Source organism: Microcaecilia unicolor, chromosome 2, assembly GCF_901765095.1.
Source record: "Microcaecilia unicolor chromosome 2, aMicUni1.1, whole genome shotgun sequence".
NCBI lineage: Eukaryota > Metazoa > Chordata > Amphibia > Gymnophiona > Siphonopidae > Microcaecilia > Microcaecilia unicolor.
In genome coordinates this window covers 177,981,574-177,999,305 of record NC_044032.1, presented here as the reverse complement: position 1 = coordinate 177,999,305, position 17,732 = coordinate 177,981,574, and the positions used below count along the sequence as shown (strand labels likewise).

Here is a 17,732-nt window from a genome sequence, read left to right as displayed (position 1 = left end):
CCGTGTCATTCTCTACTTTTTAGCACATCTGGTCCTCATGCCTTGACTATCTCCACTGGTGCAGCTTGAGACCCAATTAAGTCACCCACTTGAGACCCGACTCAATCATGTTCATCAATGGAAAAAGCAGAGCTCAACCTGTCATTGTGGAAAAAATAGTTTCCATCCATATATCCTAAAACCTTCTAACCATCAATACCAGGTAATATGCAATCAACTAATAAAATCTGCCTAAATATTCAACATATAAGAGCTACAAAAACAGATAATTAAGTCACTTACATGTGAATGAATGTTCTTTTGTTTCAAAGAATTTACTGCCTCAAAGATACAAATCACATTTCCATAGGAAGCTGCAATCTAAAAAAAAAAATAGAGATCACAATGAAGAAAAAATTAAACACATGGAACATATAGGAAAGCTATGAAATATTAGATGTTTATAAAAATCTATATCCAAAGCAATTTACAAATGTACACAATTTAAAAATCCTATATAATAATTTCCAACTCCAACGTTCTGAAGCTGACTCCCTGTGGTACTGGAGGGTTCGTAGAGTCCGTGCTGCCTGTAACCATCTCACTGCCCCGCCCTCGCATCAAAATGTTATGACGTCGAGGGCTGAACACAGAGGGAAGGGGACGCAGCACAGTTGCCAGGGAAAGCACTCCCGAGTCGCCACTGGACCCACTGTTCTCTCCCTCGCCCCTCCTGAGTCGCCGCTGGAACCCGTCCCCCGCCCAGAGCCCAACTCACTCACCCTCCTCCCCGATGGACACTCCCCGCAGCCACACGCAAGCCGTCCCGCCGACCTCGCTCTCCTCTCCCAGTTCGAACACCCGCCCTCCCCCTCCTCCCCGAACGACTCCCTCCCGATGGACACTCGCCCCAGACACAATCTCTATCACATACACACTCGCCCCCACCCTCTCTCACTTTCACACACACACGATCTCTCTCTGTGACACACACACAGACACTCTGTGTCATGCCCATTTGATTTCTTGCAGAACACTGGATTTAGAGATTACAACCAGGGTGCCACCAAACGCACAAGGTACCAGGAAACGCACCTCACAACTGAAAGGACTGACACTATGAACCAGAATACGGAGATCAACCAAACTAAAACACACTACTGAAAGGTATGGTTCATGGTCTTAGGAAATGGAGGGGAAAGTGGCACGGCCCATGGCTGTGGACCTGGACCCCACCATCTCCCCATCTCACTCCCGAGTCACCACTCGACCCGCTGTTCTCTCCCTCGCCCCTCCCGAGTCGCCGCTGGAACCCGTCCCCCACCCAGAGCCCAAATCATTCACCCTCCTCCCCAATGGACACTCCCCGCAGCCGCACGCAAGCTGTCCCGCCGACATCCCTCTCCTCAATCCATCCCCCACCCACAACCCCCCTCCTCCCCGATGGACACTCCTCACAGCCGCATGCAAGCCGTCCCCGCCAACCTCCCTCTCCTCTCCCAGTTCGGACCCCCACCCTCCCCGAATGACTCCCTCCCGAGTCGCCGTTGGCACCCCCATCCTCTCCCCCCTCCCATCCCGACTCGCATCGCCACTGGACCTGGAGGACCCCACCCTCTCCAACCGCTTGCTCCCGAGTCACTGCTGGATCTGCTGCTCTCTCCCTCCCCCCCCCCCCCCCCCATTATGGTTTATAAAGAAATCTTACTAATGTAAACAAAAATTATATTCAAAATACAACTGTTGAAACATTAATGGGAGAGAGTCATTACCTTGCTAGTGCCCATTTCATTGGTTTCAGAAACGGGCCTTTTTTACTAGTATGAACCATAAAAACCATACAGTAAAGCAAAGTTACTCACTTCTAGCAGGTGTTCTCAAAGGACGGGCACAATGTGAAGATGCTCCCCAGCATTCTTTCGAGGTGGTTTTGAAAAACATCTCATGTATGTTCAGGTCCAGTACAGAGAGATGGATGGTTACATAAGAATGTGTGTCATGCTGTCCTCGGAGAACACCTGCTACAGATGAGTAGCTTCACATTCATCAAGGACAAGCAGGATATCATACGTTCACTTATGGGAATCACTAGCTACCAAACAGATTGAAATTTAAATCAAAAATAAACAAACAGGAAGAAAAAACTGCAACTGGCTAAGGTCAACATGTAAAAAAGTTTTGTTTTGGGGTTTGTACTTTTTTTTTTTTTTTGGGGGGGGGGGGGGGGGGGAACAGCATGGACCTGAAGAAAAAGGACCTAAGAGGGTGGAGTTAGATTCTAGACTTTGAATAGATTCTGAAGGACTGACTGACCAAACCAGCCATGCTGGAAACCTTGATCTAGACCAGTGATGGCGAATCTATGGCACACGTGCCAGAGAGGGCACGCAGAGCCCTCTCTGTTGGCACGCGCGCCCTTCATCATTCGTGGCTACAAAAAGAAAAAAAAACACAAGGAATCGCGGCACCGCATTGGCTGTTCGGCTCTGGAGCTAGCCTTACACGTCCGCTGCCTCGCTCACTGCGTCATCTCCTGTAAGGCTCCTCTCACCCACGTCACGGCGTTGCGTCTTCCTCCCCCTACGGCACTCTGTGCGCCAGCACACAGCTCCACGACTCCCAGCTTGTGCTTCAGCTGTATTCCACCCCGCCGAGCCACCGGTATTGTCGGCCCAGGTAATATCCGCTCATTTTTCTACACTGTTCTATATAGTAATAAGTCTCGCTCCCGGATTACTAGCTTGTGGTTCTGCACAGTACTCATTCAGCTTCTGCTACCATTCATAAGCTCCCCCATGCATCCCCCCTCCCCATCTGTTAACTCAGTCATCTATCTCTCATCTTCTCCCAGATTACTAGCATGTGGTTCTGCACAGTACTCATTCAGCTTCTGCTACCATTCATAAACTCCCCATCTGTTAACTAAGCCATCTATCACTCATATTCCCCCCCATCAGCTCAACCACCACAACCATGCATTTCCTCAGCAAAACAGGCCTTTATCTTGTTCTATTTCCAGTTCAACAGGAATCAGGGCCAGAATTCTATCCCAGGGCTATGGACACTGCCTCCACAGTATGCGCAGTCAACCAAGGGAGTTGAAGAAAATACTCAAGGTTCAAAGCAGGTTGGGGGGGTGGACTTAGTGGGCTCAGTGCCCAGCTTAAAATATTTTTTAAAAATTGTATTTAATGTTGGTGGGGTTGATCACCTAGGAGTTTCATATTGTTTTGATTTTATTTTGTTTTTTTGTAGACTCAGTCTTGAACACCCAAAAATGAGTGCAGCAAAAAAAGCAAAAACAGATAGTGGAAGATCATTCCAAGAGGTCTGGACAGAGTCATTTGGAGTTATTGAACGCAATGGAAAAGCGTTATGTATTCTGTGTAATGAAAGTGTTGTGTGTCACACATCAAGTGTCTGACGACACTTTGACACCAACCACAAAAATGTTACCAAACTAAGTGAAATTGAAAGAAAGTTTATTGAAGGCAAATTGAGGAATTATAATTCCCAGTATCATAGTTTTTCCAACTATCTTTCTAGAACAAATCTGACAAATGCCAGTTTTCAAATTTCACTGTGCATAGCAAAACATGGTAAACCCCTCTCTGATGGGGATATTATCAAAGCGGCCATGTTGTCTGCGAGTAATTCTCTTTTTCATGATTTGCCAAACAAGGATAAAATTATTCAACGCATCTCTGAGATGCCAATTAGCAGAAATACTGTTAAAGATAGAGTCCAGCGCATGGCAAGTGATGTTAGTCAGCAGCTCACCACTGACTTACAAAAGGCAGCCTGTTACTCCATGTGCTTGGATGAAAGTACAGATGTAAATAATCACGCAAGACTAGCAGTAATTTTGCGTTATGCTGTTTGTGACATCATGAGAGAAGAGCTGGTGAAACTGTTGTCTTTGCATGAAAGAACACAAGGGATAGATATCTACAATGCTGTGATGGAGGCATTTTTTGTCACAAGACATAAGACCAGAAAAAGTGGTTTCAATTACTAGTGATGGGGCACCTTCTATGGTGGGCACAACATCTGGTTTCATATGGTTAAGAAATAAAACATGAAGTCATTCATTTCCATTGTATTATACATCAAGAAGCTCTCTGTGCCAAGGAAAGCAGCAAAAAAATTGAGGATGTCCTCAAAGATGTCACAAAGATGGTTAATTATATCATAGCTCATGCTCTGAATTTTCGACAATTTCAAGCACTTCTTAATGAGGTTCAGGCACAGTATAATTGTTTACTTATGTACAATAATGTCCGGTGGCTGAGCAGTGGACGAGTCCTGGAGAGATCTGTAGCTTGCCTGGATGAAATTAGGCTGTTTATGAATGAAAAAAGGCAGGAAAATCCACAGCTCACTGATATGGCCTGGCTTACCAACCTCATGTTTTTTTGTTTTTTTTTTTACAGATTTTACACTACATTTCAATGTACTGAACAAACAACTACAAGGTGTAGCTGTATGGAAAACAGCAGAAAGGATGTTTTGTGATATCAAAACATTTGAGAGAAAACTTCAGGTTTTTGAAAGAGACCTTGAAAGTGGGCAGCTAAAATATTTTCCAAATCTAAAAATGCATTTAGAAAATGGTAAAACATTTGCAGACAGTACTACAAGCCATCAGGAAATCTACGAGGAATTTTCTAGCGTTGTATGAGCTGCAAATGTGAATTTTAGTAACATATTTTTACAGTTCTGTAAAATGGAGACAACCCTGTGTTTTCTAACTTCTCCAGAGAGAGCCAAATTTGAAGATCTTTCCTGCTTACAGTGGTTAGATTTAGGAAATCTGGAAATGGAGCTATTGGAATTTCAAGAAAGCTGTATCTGGAAAAATAAATTCTGTGACCTGCGTGTAACACTTGAGAAGATTGAAGGGATGACAAATGACAGCACAGTTAGTTCTGAAAATGAAATCCTTAAAGTGTGGAATTCTCTGCCAAATAATTTTAAGTCAATGAAAGCGCTTGGGATTGCTTTACTTACTCTGTTTGGGTCATCATATTCTTGTGAGCAGCTGTTTTCAACTTTGAATTATATAAAATCTGACATCAGAAACAGACTAACAGATGACCTGAGTGCTGCATGTGTTGCTCTCAAATTTACAAAGTATGAGCCAAGATTAGACAAGTTATCAGCATGCATGCAACAGCAAAAATCACATTAATTATTCAAAAGCATGCCAAATGCTTTTAAAGTTCTGTTATTCAGGTTAAATTGCCCTGTTGGTACCTTGCGTTAAATTTGATTTTGGGTTGCTGTTTGGGAGGGGAGAGGAGGGTTGCTGCACATGGATGGAGAAAACAGCAAAAGCTGGATCCACATTATACCTCCTCCAGTCAATTCCACAGAGGAGGACCCAGCTTTTACTTATGGATGGAGGACAAGAAATTAAGAAGAAAGGAGGAAAGTAAAGAAATAAATGGAAAGGAAGCCCTGGAAATGGTGTTAAGAGAACAGATAGAGAGCAGCAGAAACAGAGACTGGGACCAATATCACCAGACAACAAAGGTAGAAAAAATCATTTTATTTTCATTTTAGTGTTTGGAATATGTCCAATTTGAGAATTTACATCTGCTGTCTTAGTTTGCACTGGGTATACTGGAGCTGGAACAGCTTACAGAATGATTTATAATGAAAAAAAATCATGTTATTTTTTTCTCCTATACTAGTATAATATTTTCAATGATGTCTGTTAACGAATGATACAAAGCTTTTCCGGAGATGGGAAGGCAGTAGAACGAGAGGACATGAAATGAGGTTGAAGGGGGGCAGCCTCAGGAAAGATGTCAGGAAGTATTTTTTCACAGAGAGGGTGGTGGATGCTTGAAATGCCTTCCCGCGGGAGTTGGTTGAGATGAAAACAGTAACGGAATTCAAACATGCGTGGGATATGCATAAAGGAATCCTGTGCAGAAGGAATGGATCCTCAGAAGCTTAGCCGAAATTGGGTGGCAGAGCAGGTGGGGGGAAGAGGGGTTTGGTGGTTGGGAGGAGAGGATAGTGGCGGGCAGACTTATATGGTCTGTGCCAGAGCCGGTGATGGGAAGAGGGACTGGTGGTTGGGAGGCGGGAAGTACTGCTGGGCAGACTTGTACGGTCTGTGCCCTGAATAAGGCAGGTACAAATCAAGGTAAGGTATACACATATGTTTGTCTTGTTGGGCAGACTGAATGGACCGTGCAGGTCCATCCAGTCTGCCCTTCAAGGTAAAATCTGGCACCCTGCACAGGTTTGACTTCATGATTACATATTGGTATACTTTATCTCGGGCTCTCCCTGCCAATTTGGGGTATAGACCATACAAGTCTGCCCAGCACCAGCCCTACTTACCAACTAACAGAATTGTCGAAGCCCACTCAAGCCTCAGTCCTGATCTGGGGTGGGTTTTTTTTTTTTTTTTTTTTGCCATTTAAGTCTTCATAGCATTGGTTTTACTTCTCAGCTTCTGAAGCTGTAGTCAAAGCTCACTCCAGTTATGAGGTCAAGTTTTGCTTTATTTGGATTCCAATTGGAGGACAATTTGGTGGGATTCTTCAACAATAAAGCGTGTAATCTGTCCAGACTATTTTTAAAACCCACTATCTAAGGTTATAAAGGGGTCACCTTTCCTGGAAAAAATGCAGCCTCCCTCCTACCAGTAGGCATGTGACCTAGTTGCTAGGTCTTCTGCCTCAGACTGCAGCATGAGCTCTCAGCTGGCTGGGGATGGCAGAAGGGAGGTGGAAACCTTCCTCAGATTAGAAGGATCTCCTTTGCCCTCCTAGAGAATACCTCCTGAAAATGGAGGTTGCACTAGGAGTGGGCCAGAAGAGTGACTTGATATCAGTTTACTGACCTCCTCCAACTTACCACCAAAACGGTTATTCCCCCCAGCTTCAGCCATCTGCCAGCTTCTCCTGGACTGCTAGATCTAGATCTCTGGCATACAGTCAGATGAGTCTGCGTATCCTAATACCCATAGCAGAGGCCCTGGATGCCATATGGGATGCATCACAGGTTCACCAAGCCATGTGCTTTCTATACCCTTATTGCTTGGCTAATAGCTGGTAGGAGTTCTGAGGCCTTTTCTGGGGGGAGGGTGTCTAAACTCCACCACACTGCATACTAAGTTCCACAAGTGTGTGCTCATGAAGAACTGGCTATGAATGTATGCAGAAACATTCTGAACAACCTTCTTCCCAAAAGTTTCCACAGTTCTGGCATCGCTCCCCGAGGACACCGATGTGCGAGTCTTCGAGTTTCTGGATATTTTATAAGCAGATTTGACCACAATGGAATAGTATGGAACTGGACAACATTCTGGGAAAGTGGAAGCCAATTCCAAAAGATGGATTCCACCTTAACCTGGCAACATCAGGCTGCAGGCACTAACTTTTTCAAAGGAGAAAGACCAGCTTTTAAACTAAAAATAGGGGCGGGGGGAGCTGACAGTCACCCATGAGTGCATGCTATGGTGTGGAGTATCCTTGAAGGACACTATTTAAACAGGACATTTAAGGAATCCCAACAGAGAGCTTTGGCTGCCTGACTGGGTGGCTGGGTTCACATCAGGCTCTGCAACTTAGATTAAATAATAAATTTTTTGCTTATTTACAACACAAACTTTTATTGACTTCCACACGGTCATTTTCACTGCCCTGAAGCGTTCTCCCTCCGGCACCAGCGATTCACATAGCTTTCTGCCAGTGTCGGGGCCTCTCCTCAGCCGCGTCCCACATCTGTGAAAAACAGGAAGTTGCATTAGAGTAGGCGGGACGTGCCTGAGAAGAGGCTCCGACGCTGGCAGAAAGCTATGTGAATCGCCGATGCTGGAGGGAGAACGCTTCAGGGCAGTGAAAATGACCACGCGGATGGGAGAGAGCGGGCGGAAGTTGTTAGACTCAGGGGTGGAGGTGAGGGTAAAGAAGTCTAAAGCTGTTTCAGTTGGATAGGCAGTGCCTTAAAAGCTGGAGGAGAAAAGAAATAATTAAATATCACTAAAAACTTCAAAATTTATTGTAGCCAGTAGAAACGGCAATTATAAACTCTATTGGTTGTGTTCATTCTTCTTCACTGTTCTATACAATACAGATGTTCAGATTTCAGTGAGGATATCCTATTTCCTGATGGGTTCATCTTAACTGTTGTTGTAATCTGCCTTTGATAGCCTGGTGTTATAAAGATGATAAAATATATTGAAATTAAATGGAAGTAGAATTAAACTCTCCTTTCTTTGGGGCACATGGAATCACATCTTCATCTGTTTTGTAGAGGTTTACCTTTTAGATACACAAATGGATTATTCTGTTTTTGAACATGTTTCTGCTGCTGGACAAATTATAGCTGCAAGACATAGCTGTCTGAAGCAAGCCAAAGTGGACAAAATGATTTTTCTTAATAAAAAAAAAAAAAAAAATAAATAAATAAAAAAGATGTAGGACTTGACCAAAGTTCACTTTTCACATAATGTAACACAGCATGGCGTGCTCACATTAAAGTTTGCCTTTGTTCAATTGCTGCCTGGTTTGTTTTTACCCTTTATGTTATAATATTAGCATGTGGGCCTCACTATTTCAATCTAGTTAAATCGAATCAAATTGAATCGAAAAACCAATTTTTTTGAAAAAAAAAAAATCGAATCGTATTGAAAATGTTTTGACTGAATTCGGATGGCACTACACCATGGCCCCTCGCCCAATATAAACTCTCCCTACTGCTGCACGACTGACTTTGGAAGAACGGCAGCTTAAATGAGGAACCCTACCAAATTACAGCGAGTCATAGCGGCATTTTGAAGTCTACCACACTGGCACAGCCACACCTCCCCACCTTAAGAGTTCTTAAGACACCATGACCTCTCATTTCCACCTTAAAGGAGAACTCAGTTCTGAAATCTTTAACAGTGCACATTTAAAACCGATAGTCAGTCGGGTTTAGCGTTCTTTAACTGAAAAAGCTATCACCATAAAGCGGCTCAAATGGTTTTGCTTAGCCCTCTTGAGCACGCACAGCGGCAACCTATCAGATTTCTTAGTGCCTAATCCTATCCTCATAATCTATAATCAGTCTAATAAACCCTGTACTAAGAAACACCGTCATGGCAGATACCTGTTAGACAATGCCAATATATACCGTCAGAATACTACTATGGTTATGGACCAGAACAAAATGGATAACATTCAACAGCCTTAAAAAAAAAAAAAAAAAAAAAAAAAAAAAAACGCACTACCTTTTGCAATTAACCAAACAACTCTCCCCTTTGGAACACAAGTCTCAACTCACTCCTGTCCCAGCCATCTACATCAACGCTAGATCTGTTGGGAACAAGGCTCTCTTACTCAGGGATCTGCTAGAATCTTCAGATTTGGGCTGCTTATCTGAGAAACATGGCTCACAGAAGTTGATACTCCGATACTGCCCCACATCTATCCACCCAGTTATAGTATTCTTCATTATCCAAGTCAGGGTAAAAAGGAAGGCAGACTTGCTCTTATCTTTAAGAGGTTTTTTTTCCATGTGTCTTTAGTTAGTTCTGGGGTTTTCCCTGAACTGGAACACATGCTATGCAAATTCTGTAATGATTCAAAAGAGGCAAATCAAATCTCCCTACTCCTCATTTACCATCCTTCGGGAGCTTGGTTCATGGCAGAGCCACTACTTGTAGAGATTACTTCCTCTCTCATGTCACAACTCTCAAGGATTATCTTCTTGGGAGACTTAAACCTACACTTGGAAAATGATGCAGACACCAATGTACATAACTTCAAATCATTCCTGAAGGACTGCAAACTAATCAAATTCTTGGAGGATGCAACTCATAAAAAAGGGCATATTTTAGACTTCATGAAAGCTTAAGACACAAGTCATCCAAGCTCATCTCCACCAGAGGTAAAATCAACAAAGACACTTTTTGGTCGAAACAAACAGATTGCCTCACTCCTGCATTACCAACATATGGTTCGATCAAATCCTGTTGGGACACCAAGGTGAAAGCCATATTAGACAAAATTGCTCCATTTAGCCCTAAAAAGATGAAGACCTCCAGAAATTACAGAGGAAAAAAAGGAATGTTGATGCTTTGAAAAGTAATGGAGAAAGATACTACTGATAATCAAAATGGAAGTAAGTCTTCCATCGCTACAAAAAGAAGGTAGTTGACTCAAAACGCCAATACTATAGTAGTCTAATAGGTCAAGATGATCTTGACAACAAAAAAAAAACTTTTCTCCTTAGTTAAAACACTAGCTTCCACTAATAAGGATGAACATTCAAAGAAAACATGTCCCACAGTCCAAGACCTCACTGATCATTTCGTCAATAAGATCGTCCAAATTAGGTCAGAACTATCTAAGGCTATTCCAACAGAGAAAAATAGCACAACCCATAGTTCAGCCTTAATCGCCGGAGATCCTACAACCCAAGGACTCAAAACTGACCAAAACCGGGAATATTTTCAACCAATAACATCTGAGGATGAAAGATCACTACTGTTGAAATGCTCCCAAGCCAACTGCTCCCTGGATCAATGTCCAAAACACCTACTCAAATCCATTCGCATGGAAGCAGTAAACTGGTTACTCGATGATCTCAATGAGCTGTTAAAAACTGGCTCTCTTCCTCCTGATATGGGCAAAATTGTTCTCACTCACTACTGAAGGGATCTGGGTTAGACATAACATCACCTGCAAACTAACGTCCAGTGGCAAGCATACCCCTTTTTACTAAAGCACATAGAACTATGTTTCCGTACTAAACTACATATGTCAAACACCACCTATGCAAAGGCAACCAAGTAATTCTTCTCCAATTCGATATATCAGCGGCGTTCGATAAGGTTGACCACACACTGCTTCTCAAACACCTGGATCAGACAGAAATAACAGGGACTGTGCTCAAATGGTTCAGTGAATTCCCTTCAAATCGAAGCTATTATGTCAAGCAAAACAACCAACTTTCCAACTACTGGTCTACTAACTACAGGGTCCCGCAGGGATCTGCCCTCTCACCGACCCTGTTCAACCTCTGTGTGTCATACCTTGCCTCAATACACCTGGGACTTCATGAAAGCGAATGCTACATACCTGTAGAAGGTATTCTCCGAGGACAGCAGGCTGATTGTTCTCACTGATGGGTGACGTCCACGGCAGCCCCTCCAATCGGAACACTTTACTAGCAAAGGCCTTTGCTAGTCCTCGCGCGCCGATGCGCACCGCGCATGCGCGGCCGTCTTCCCGCCCGAACCGGCTCATGCCGGCCAGTCTCATATGTAGCAAGACAAAGAGAAGGGAAGACACAACTCCAAAGGGGAGGCGGGCGGGTTTGTGAGAACAATCAGCCTGCTGTCCTCGGAGAATACCTTCTACAGGTATGTAGCATTCGCTTTCTCCGAGGACAAGCAGGCTGCTTGTTCTCACTGATGGGGTATCCCTAGCCCCCAGGCTCACTCAAAACAACAACCATGGTCAATTGGGCCTCGCAACGGCGAGGACATAACTGAGATTGACCTAAAAAATTTACCAACTAACTGAGAGTGCAGCCTGGAACAGAACAAACATGGGCCTAGGGGGGTGGAGTTGGATTCTAAACCTCGAACAGATTCTGAAGCACTGACTGCCCGAACCGACTGTCGCGTCGGGTATCCTGCTGCAGGCAGTAATGAGATGTGAATGTGTGGACAGATGACCACGTCGCAGCTTTGCAAATCTCTTCAATAGTGGCTGACTTCAAGTGGGCTACCGACGCTGCCATGGCTCTAACATTATGAGCCGTGACATCACCCTCAAGAGCCAGCCCAGCCTGGGCGTAAGTGAAGGAAATGCAATCTGCTAGCCAATTGGATATGGTGCGTTTTCCTACAGCCACTCCCCTCCTGTTGGGATCAAAAGAAACAAACAATTGGGCGGACTGTCTGTTGGGCTGTGTCCACTCCAGATAGAAGGCCAATGCTCTCTTGCAGTCCAATGTGTGCAGCTGACGTTCAGCAGGGCAGGAATGAGGACGGGGAAAGAATGTTGGCAAGACAATTGACTGGTTCAGATGGAACTCCGACACAACCTTTGGCAAGAACTTAGGGTGAGTGCGGAGGACTACTCTGTTATGATGAAATTTGGTGTAAGGGGCCTGGGCTACCAGGGCCTGAAGCTCACTGACTCTACGAGCTGAAGTAACTGCCACCAATAAAATGACCTTCCAGGTCAAGTACTTCAGATGGCAGGAATTCAGTGGCTCAAAAGGAGGTTTCATCAGCTGGGTGAGAACGACATTGAGATCCCATGACACTGTAGGAGGCTTGACAGGGGGCTTTGACAAAAGCAAACCTCTCATGAAGCGAACAACTAAAGGCTGTCCCGAGATCGGCTTACCTTCCACACGGTAATGGTATGCACTGATTGCACTAAGGTGAACCCTTACAGAGTTGGTCTTGAGACCAGACTCAGACAAGTGCAGAAGGTATTCAAGCAGGGTCTGTGTAGGACAAGAGCGAGGATCTAGGGCCTTGCTGTCACACCAGACGGCAAACCTCCTCCATAGAAAGAAGTAACTCCTCTTAGTGGAATCTTTCCTGGAAGCAAGCAAGATGCGGGAGACACCCTCTGACAGACCCAAAGAGGCAAAGTCTACGCTCTCAACATCCAGGCCGTGAGAGCCAGGGACCGGAGGTTGGGATGCAGAAGCGCCCCTTCGTCCTGCGTGATGAGGGTCGGAAAACACTCCAATCTCCACGGTTCTTCTGAGGACAACTCCAGAAGAAGAGGGAACCAGATCTGACGCGGCCAAAAAGGAGCAATCAGAATCATGGTGCCTCGGTCTTGCTCGAGTTTCAACAAAGTCTTCCCCACCAGAGGTATGGGAGGATAAGCATACAGCAGACCTTCCCCCCAGTCCAGGAGGAAGGCATCCGATGCCAGTCTGCCGTGGGCCTGAAGCCTGGAACAGAACTGAGGGACTTTGTGGTTGGCTCGAGATGCGAAGAGATCTACCAAGGGGGTGCCCCACACCTGGAAGATCTGTCGCACTACACGGGAATTGAGCGACCACTCGTGAGGTTGCATAATCCTGCTCAACCTCTCGGCCAGACTGTTGTTTACGCCTGCCAGATATGTGGCTTGGAGCACCATGCCGTGACGGCGAGCCCAGAGCCACATGCTGACGGCTTCCTGACACAGGGGGCGAGATCCGGTGCCCCCCTGCTTGTTGACGTAATACATGGCAACCTGGTTGTCTGTCTGAATTTGGATAGTTTGATGGGACAGCCGATCTCTGAAAGCCTTCAGAGCGTTCCAGACCGCTCGTAACTCCAGAATATTGATCTGCAGATCGCGTTCCTGGAGGGACCAGCTTCCTTGGGTGTGAAGCCCATCGACATGAGCTCCCCATCCCAGGAGAGACGCATCCGTGGTCAGCACTTTTTGTGGCTGAGGAATTTGGAAAGGACGTCCCAGAGTCAAATTGGACCAAATCGTCCACCAATACAGGGATTTGAGAAAACTCGTGGACAGGTGGATCACGTCTTCTAGATCCCCAGCAGCCTGAAACCACTGGGAAGCTAGGGTCCATTGAGCAGATCTCATGTGAAGGCGGGCCATGGGAGTCACATGAACTGTGGAGGCCATATGGCCCAGCAACCTCAACATCTGCCGAGCTGTGATCTGCTGGAACGCTCGCACCCGCGAGACGAGGGACAACAAGTAGTTGGCTCTCGTCTCTGGGAGATAGGCGCGAGCCGTCCGAGAATCCAGCAGAGCTCCTATGAATTCGAGATTCTGCACTGGGAGAAGATGGGACTTTGGATAATTTATCACAAACCCCAGTAGCTCCAGGAGGCGAATAGTCATCTGCATGGACTGCAGGACTCCTGCCTCGGATGTGTTCTTCACCAGCCAATCGTCGAGATATGGGAACACGAGAACCCCCAGTCTGCGAAGTACCGCTGCTACTACAGCCAAGCACTTTGTGAACACTCTGGGCGCAGAGGCCAGCCCAAAGGGTAGCACACAGTACTGGAAGTGACGTGTGCCCAGCTGAAATCGCAGATACTGTCTGTGAGCTGGCAGTATCGGGATGTGCGTGTAGGCGTCCTTCAAGTCCAGAGAGCATAGCCAATCGTTTTCCTGAATCATGGGGAGAAGGGTGCCCAGGGAAAGCATCCTGAACTTTTCTTTGACCAGATATTTGTTCAGGGCCCTTAGGTCTAGGATGGGATGCATCCCCCCCCCCCCCCCCCCGTTTTCTTTTCCACAAGGAAGTACCTGGAATAGAATCCCAGCCCTTCCTGCCCGGATGGCACGGGCTCCACCGCATTGGCGCTGAGAAGGGCGGAGAGTTCCTCTGCAAGTACCTGCTTGTGTTGGAAGCTGTAAGACTGAGCTCCCGGTGGACAATTTGGAGGTTTTGAGGCCAAATTGAGGGTGTATCCTTGCCGGACTATTTGAAGAACCCACTGATCGGAGGTTATGAGAGGCCACCTTTGGTGAAAAGCTTTCAACCTCCCTCCGACCGGCAGATCGCCCGGCACTGACACGTTGATGTCGGCTATGCTCTGCTGGAGCCAGTCAAAAGCTCGCCCCTTGCTTTTGCTGGGGAGCCGAGGGGCCTTGCTGAGGCGCACGCTGCTGACGAGAGCGAGCTGGGGCTTAGCCTGGGCCGCAGGCTGTCGAGAAGGAGGATTGTACCTACGCTTACCAGAAGAGTAGGGAACAGTCTTCCTTCCCCCATAAAAACGTCTCCCTGTGGAGGTAGAAGCTGAAGGCTGCCGGCGGGAGAACTTGTCGAAAGCGGTATCCTGCTGGTGGAGCTGCTCTACCACCTGTTCGACTTTCTCTCCAAAAATATTGTCCGCACGGCAAGGCGAGTCCGCAATCCGCTGCTGGATCCTATTCTCCAGGTCGGAGGCACGCAGCCTTGAGAGTCTGCGCATCACCACACCTTGAGCAGCGGCCCTGGACGCAACATCAAAGGTATCATATACCCCTCTGGCCAGGAATTTTCTGCACGCCTTCAGCTGCCTGACCACCTCCTGAAATGGCTTGGCTTGCTCAGGAGGGAGCTTGTCCACCAAGCCCGCCAACTGCCGCACATTGTTCCGCATGTGTATGCTCGTGTAGAGCTGGTAAGACTGAATTTTGGCCACGAGCACAGAGGAATGGTAGGCCTTCCTCCCAAAGGAGTCTAAGGTTCTAGAGTCTTTGCCCGGGGGTGCTGAAGCATGCTCCCTAGAACTCTTAGCCTTCTTTAGGGCCAAATCCACAACTCCAGAGTCGTGAGGCAACTGAGTGCGCATCAGCTCTGGGTCCCCATGGATCTGGTACTGGGACTCGATCTTCTTGGGAATGTGGGGATTACTTAGAGGCTTGGTCCAGTTCGCCAGCAATGTCTTTTTTAGGACATGATGCATGGGTACTGTGGACGCTTCCTTAGGTGGAGAAGGATAGTCCAGGAGCTCAAACATTTCAGTCCTGGGCTTTTCCTCCACAACCACCGGGAAGGGGATGGCCGTAGACATCTCCCGGACAAAGGCCGCAAAAGACAGACTCTCGGGAGGAGTGGGATCAGAAGGAAGGCCATCAGACTCCTCGTCAGAGAAATACCTGATGTCCTCCTCCTCCTCCCAAGAGGCCTCACCATCGGTATCAGACACAAGTTCATGAACCTGTGTCTGAAGCCGTGCCCGACTCGACTCCGTGGAAACACGGCCACGGTGTGAGCGTCGAGAGGTAGACTCCCTCGCCAGCACCGGCAAAGCTCCCTCCGCCGACGTCGTCGGGGAGCCTTCCTGGGAGGCGACCGCAGTCGGTACCGCAAGCGGCACCGATGCTGGAGACCTCACCCCGGGCAAGGGGCCAGCCGGCGCCTCACTCGACGGTACCGGTGGCGCAAGCACCCCCCGGTACTGGAAGGGAAGGGCGCAACAGCTCTCCCAGGATCTCTGGGAGAACAGCCCGGAGACTCTCGTGCAGGGCGGCTGTGGAGAAAGACATGGAAGCCGATGCAGGCGTCGAAGTCAGAGTCTGTTCCGGCCGTGGAGGCTGTTCCGGGCTGTCCAAGGCGGAGCGCATCGACACCTCCTGAACAGAGGGTGAGCGGTCCTCTCGGTGTCGGTGCCGATGCCTACTGGGTGCCGACTCCCTCGGCGACCCAGAGCTCTCGGTACCGACGCGGGAAGGAGACCGATGTCTATGCTTCTTTGACTTTTTCTAACGAAGCATGTTACCAGAACTTCCCAGTACCGACGAGGAGGACGTAGAATCCAACCGTCGCTTCCTCGGGGCCGAGGCCGAAGAAGGTCGGTCTCGGGGGGGGGGGGGGGCTGTACCGTAGGAGCCCTCAGGGTAGGGGAGACCCACCCGAAGGCTCACCGCCACCAGCAGGGGAATGGACAGCCCTCACCTGCACTCCAGTCGAAGCACCACCGTCCGACGACATCAGCACTAGTGGAGGTCCCGGTACCACCGACGCCGATGCAGCCTTCCGATGTCTCGGTACCGACGATGCAGAGGGTCGATGCCTCGATGCAATCGATACAGTCGCCGCCGAGGTCGGAGGTCTTGACGCTGTCGACGTCGATGCACTCGATACTCCCGGTGCTGTTGCCGACGAAGAGCCCGAGAACAACACGTTCCACTGGGCCAATCTCGCTACCTGAGTCCTTTTCTGTAAAAGGGCGCAAAGACTACAGGCCTGCGAGCGGTGCCCAGCCCCCAGACACTGAAGACACGACGCGTGCCTATCTGTGAGCGAGATTACCCGGGCGCACTGGGTGCACTTCTTGAAGCCACTGGGAGACTTCAATGACATGGGCGGAAAAATCACGCCGGCAAAATCAAAACTCGTAATTGCGGTAAGGCACCAAAAACAGGGGGAGAAAAAACTCAACCCGAGTCCTCAAAAGGGCCTACCCCGAAAACGAAAGAAAACTTAACGGGGCAAAAAAATGGAAATACGGGAAGGGGAAAAGACCGAAAGGCCTTTCTCCGAAATCCCTTTTTTTTTTTTTTTTTTAAGCGAAAAGTCAAAAAGATGCGCGAGGGTCAACTTAAGGGGCGCGAACGGCGCAAACACGACCGTACCGAGCACGGACAAAAGAAGACTGACGAACACGAGCCAGTTCGGGCGGGAAGACGGCAGCGCATGCGCGGTGCGCATGGGCGCGCGAGGACTAGCAAAGGCCTTTGCTAGTGAAGTTTCCGATTGCAGGGGCTGCCGTGGACATCACCCATCAGTGAGAACAAGCAGCCTGCTTGTCCTTGGAGAATGAGGGTGTGTGCAATTGCGTATGTGAGACAGTGTGATAGAGAGAGAGTGTGTTTCTCACAGATACAGAGTGTGCGAGAGAGTGTGTGTGAAACATTGATTCTCTGTGACACTGAGTGTATGAGACCAAGTGAGTGTGTAAGTGACTGTGTGACACATAGAGAGTGAATGTGATACACTGTGAGACATAGAGTGTGTGAGAGTGAGAGACAAAAAGACATTGTCTGTGAGAGAAAGAGTGTGTGAGTGAGAGAGAGAGAGTGTGTGTGTGTGTTACAGAGATACCTCCCTCCCTCTCTCTCTATGGTGTCAGGCCCCCCTCTCTCTCTGGTGTCTGAGATTGCCACCACTGCACCTAAGCAATTGGTGTGCTGGAGGAGGGGGAGAGAGAGAGTGGGGGGGGGGGGGGGATGTGCTGGAGGGGTTCAGCTTGGAAGAAGAGGGGTGTGGTGTGTTCAGGAAGCGTTGCCAGATAAGAGTGAGAGAGTGAGTGTGTG

At 47.7% G+C, this 17,732-nt stretch overlaps 1 protein-coding gene across 3 annotated transcripts in view; it reads right to left on the bottom strand.

The window, feature by feature from the left end:
• The window catches only part of DMXL1 (Dmx like 1), a 522,326-nt gene that overhangs the window by 451,753 nt on the left and 52,841 nt on the right, over window positions 1-17,732 (bottom strand). For all 3 annotated transcript variants that reach the window (XM_030193519.1, XM_030193517.1, XM_030193518.1), the window contains exon 3: window positions 283-360. In XM_030193519.1, the coding sequence (XP_030049379.1) occupies window positions 283-360 (78 nt within the window). The remainder of the gene's footprint in view (window positions 1-282; window positions 361-17,732) is intronic.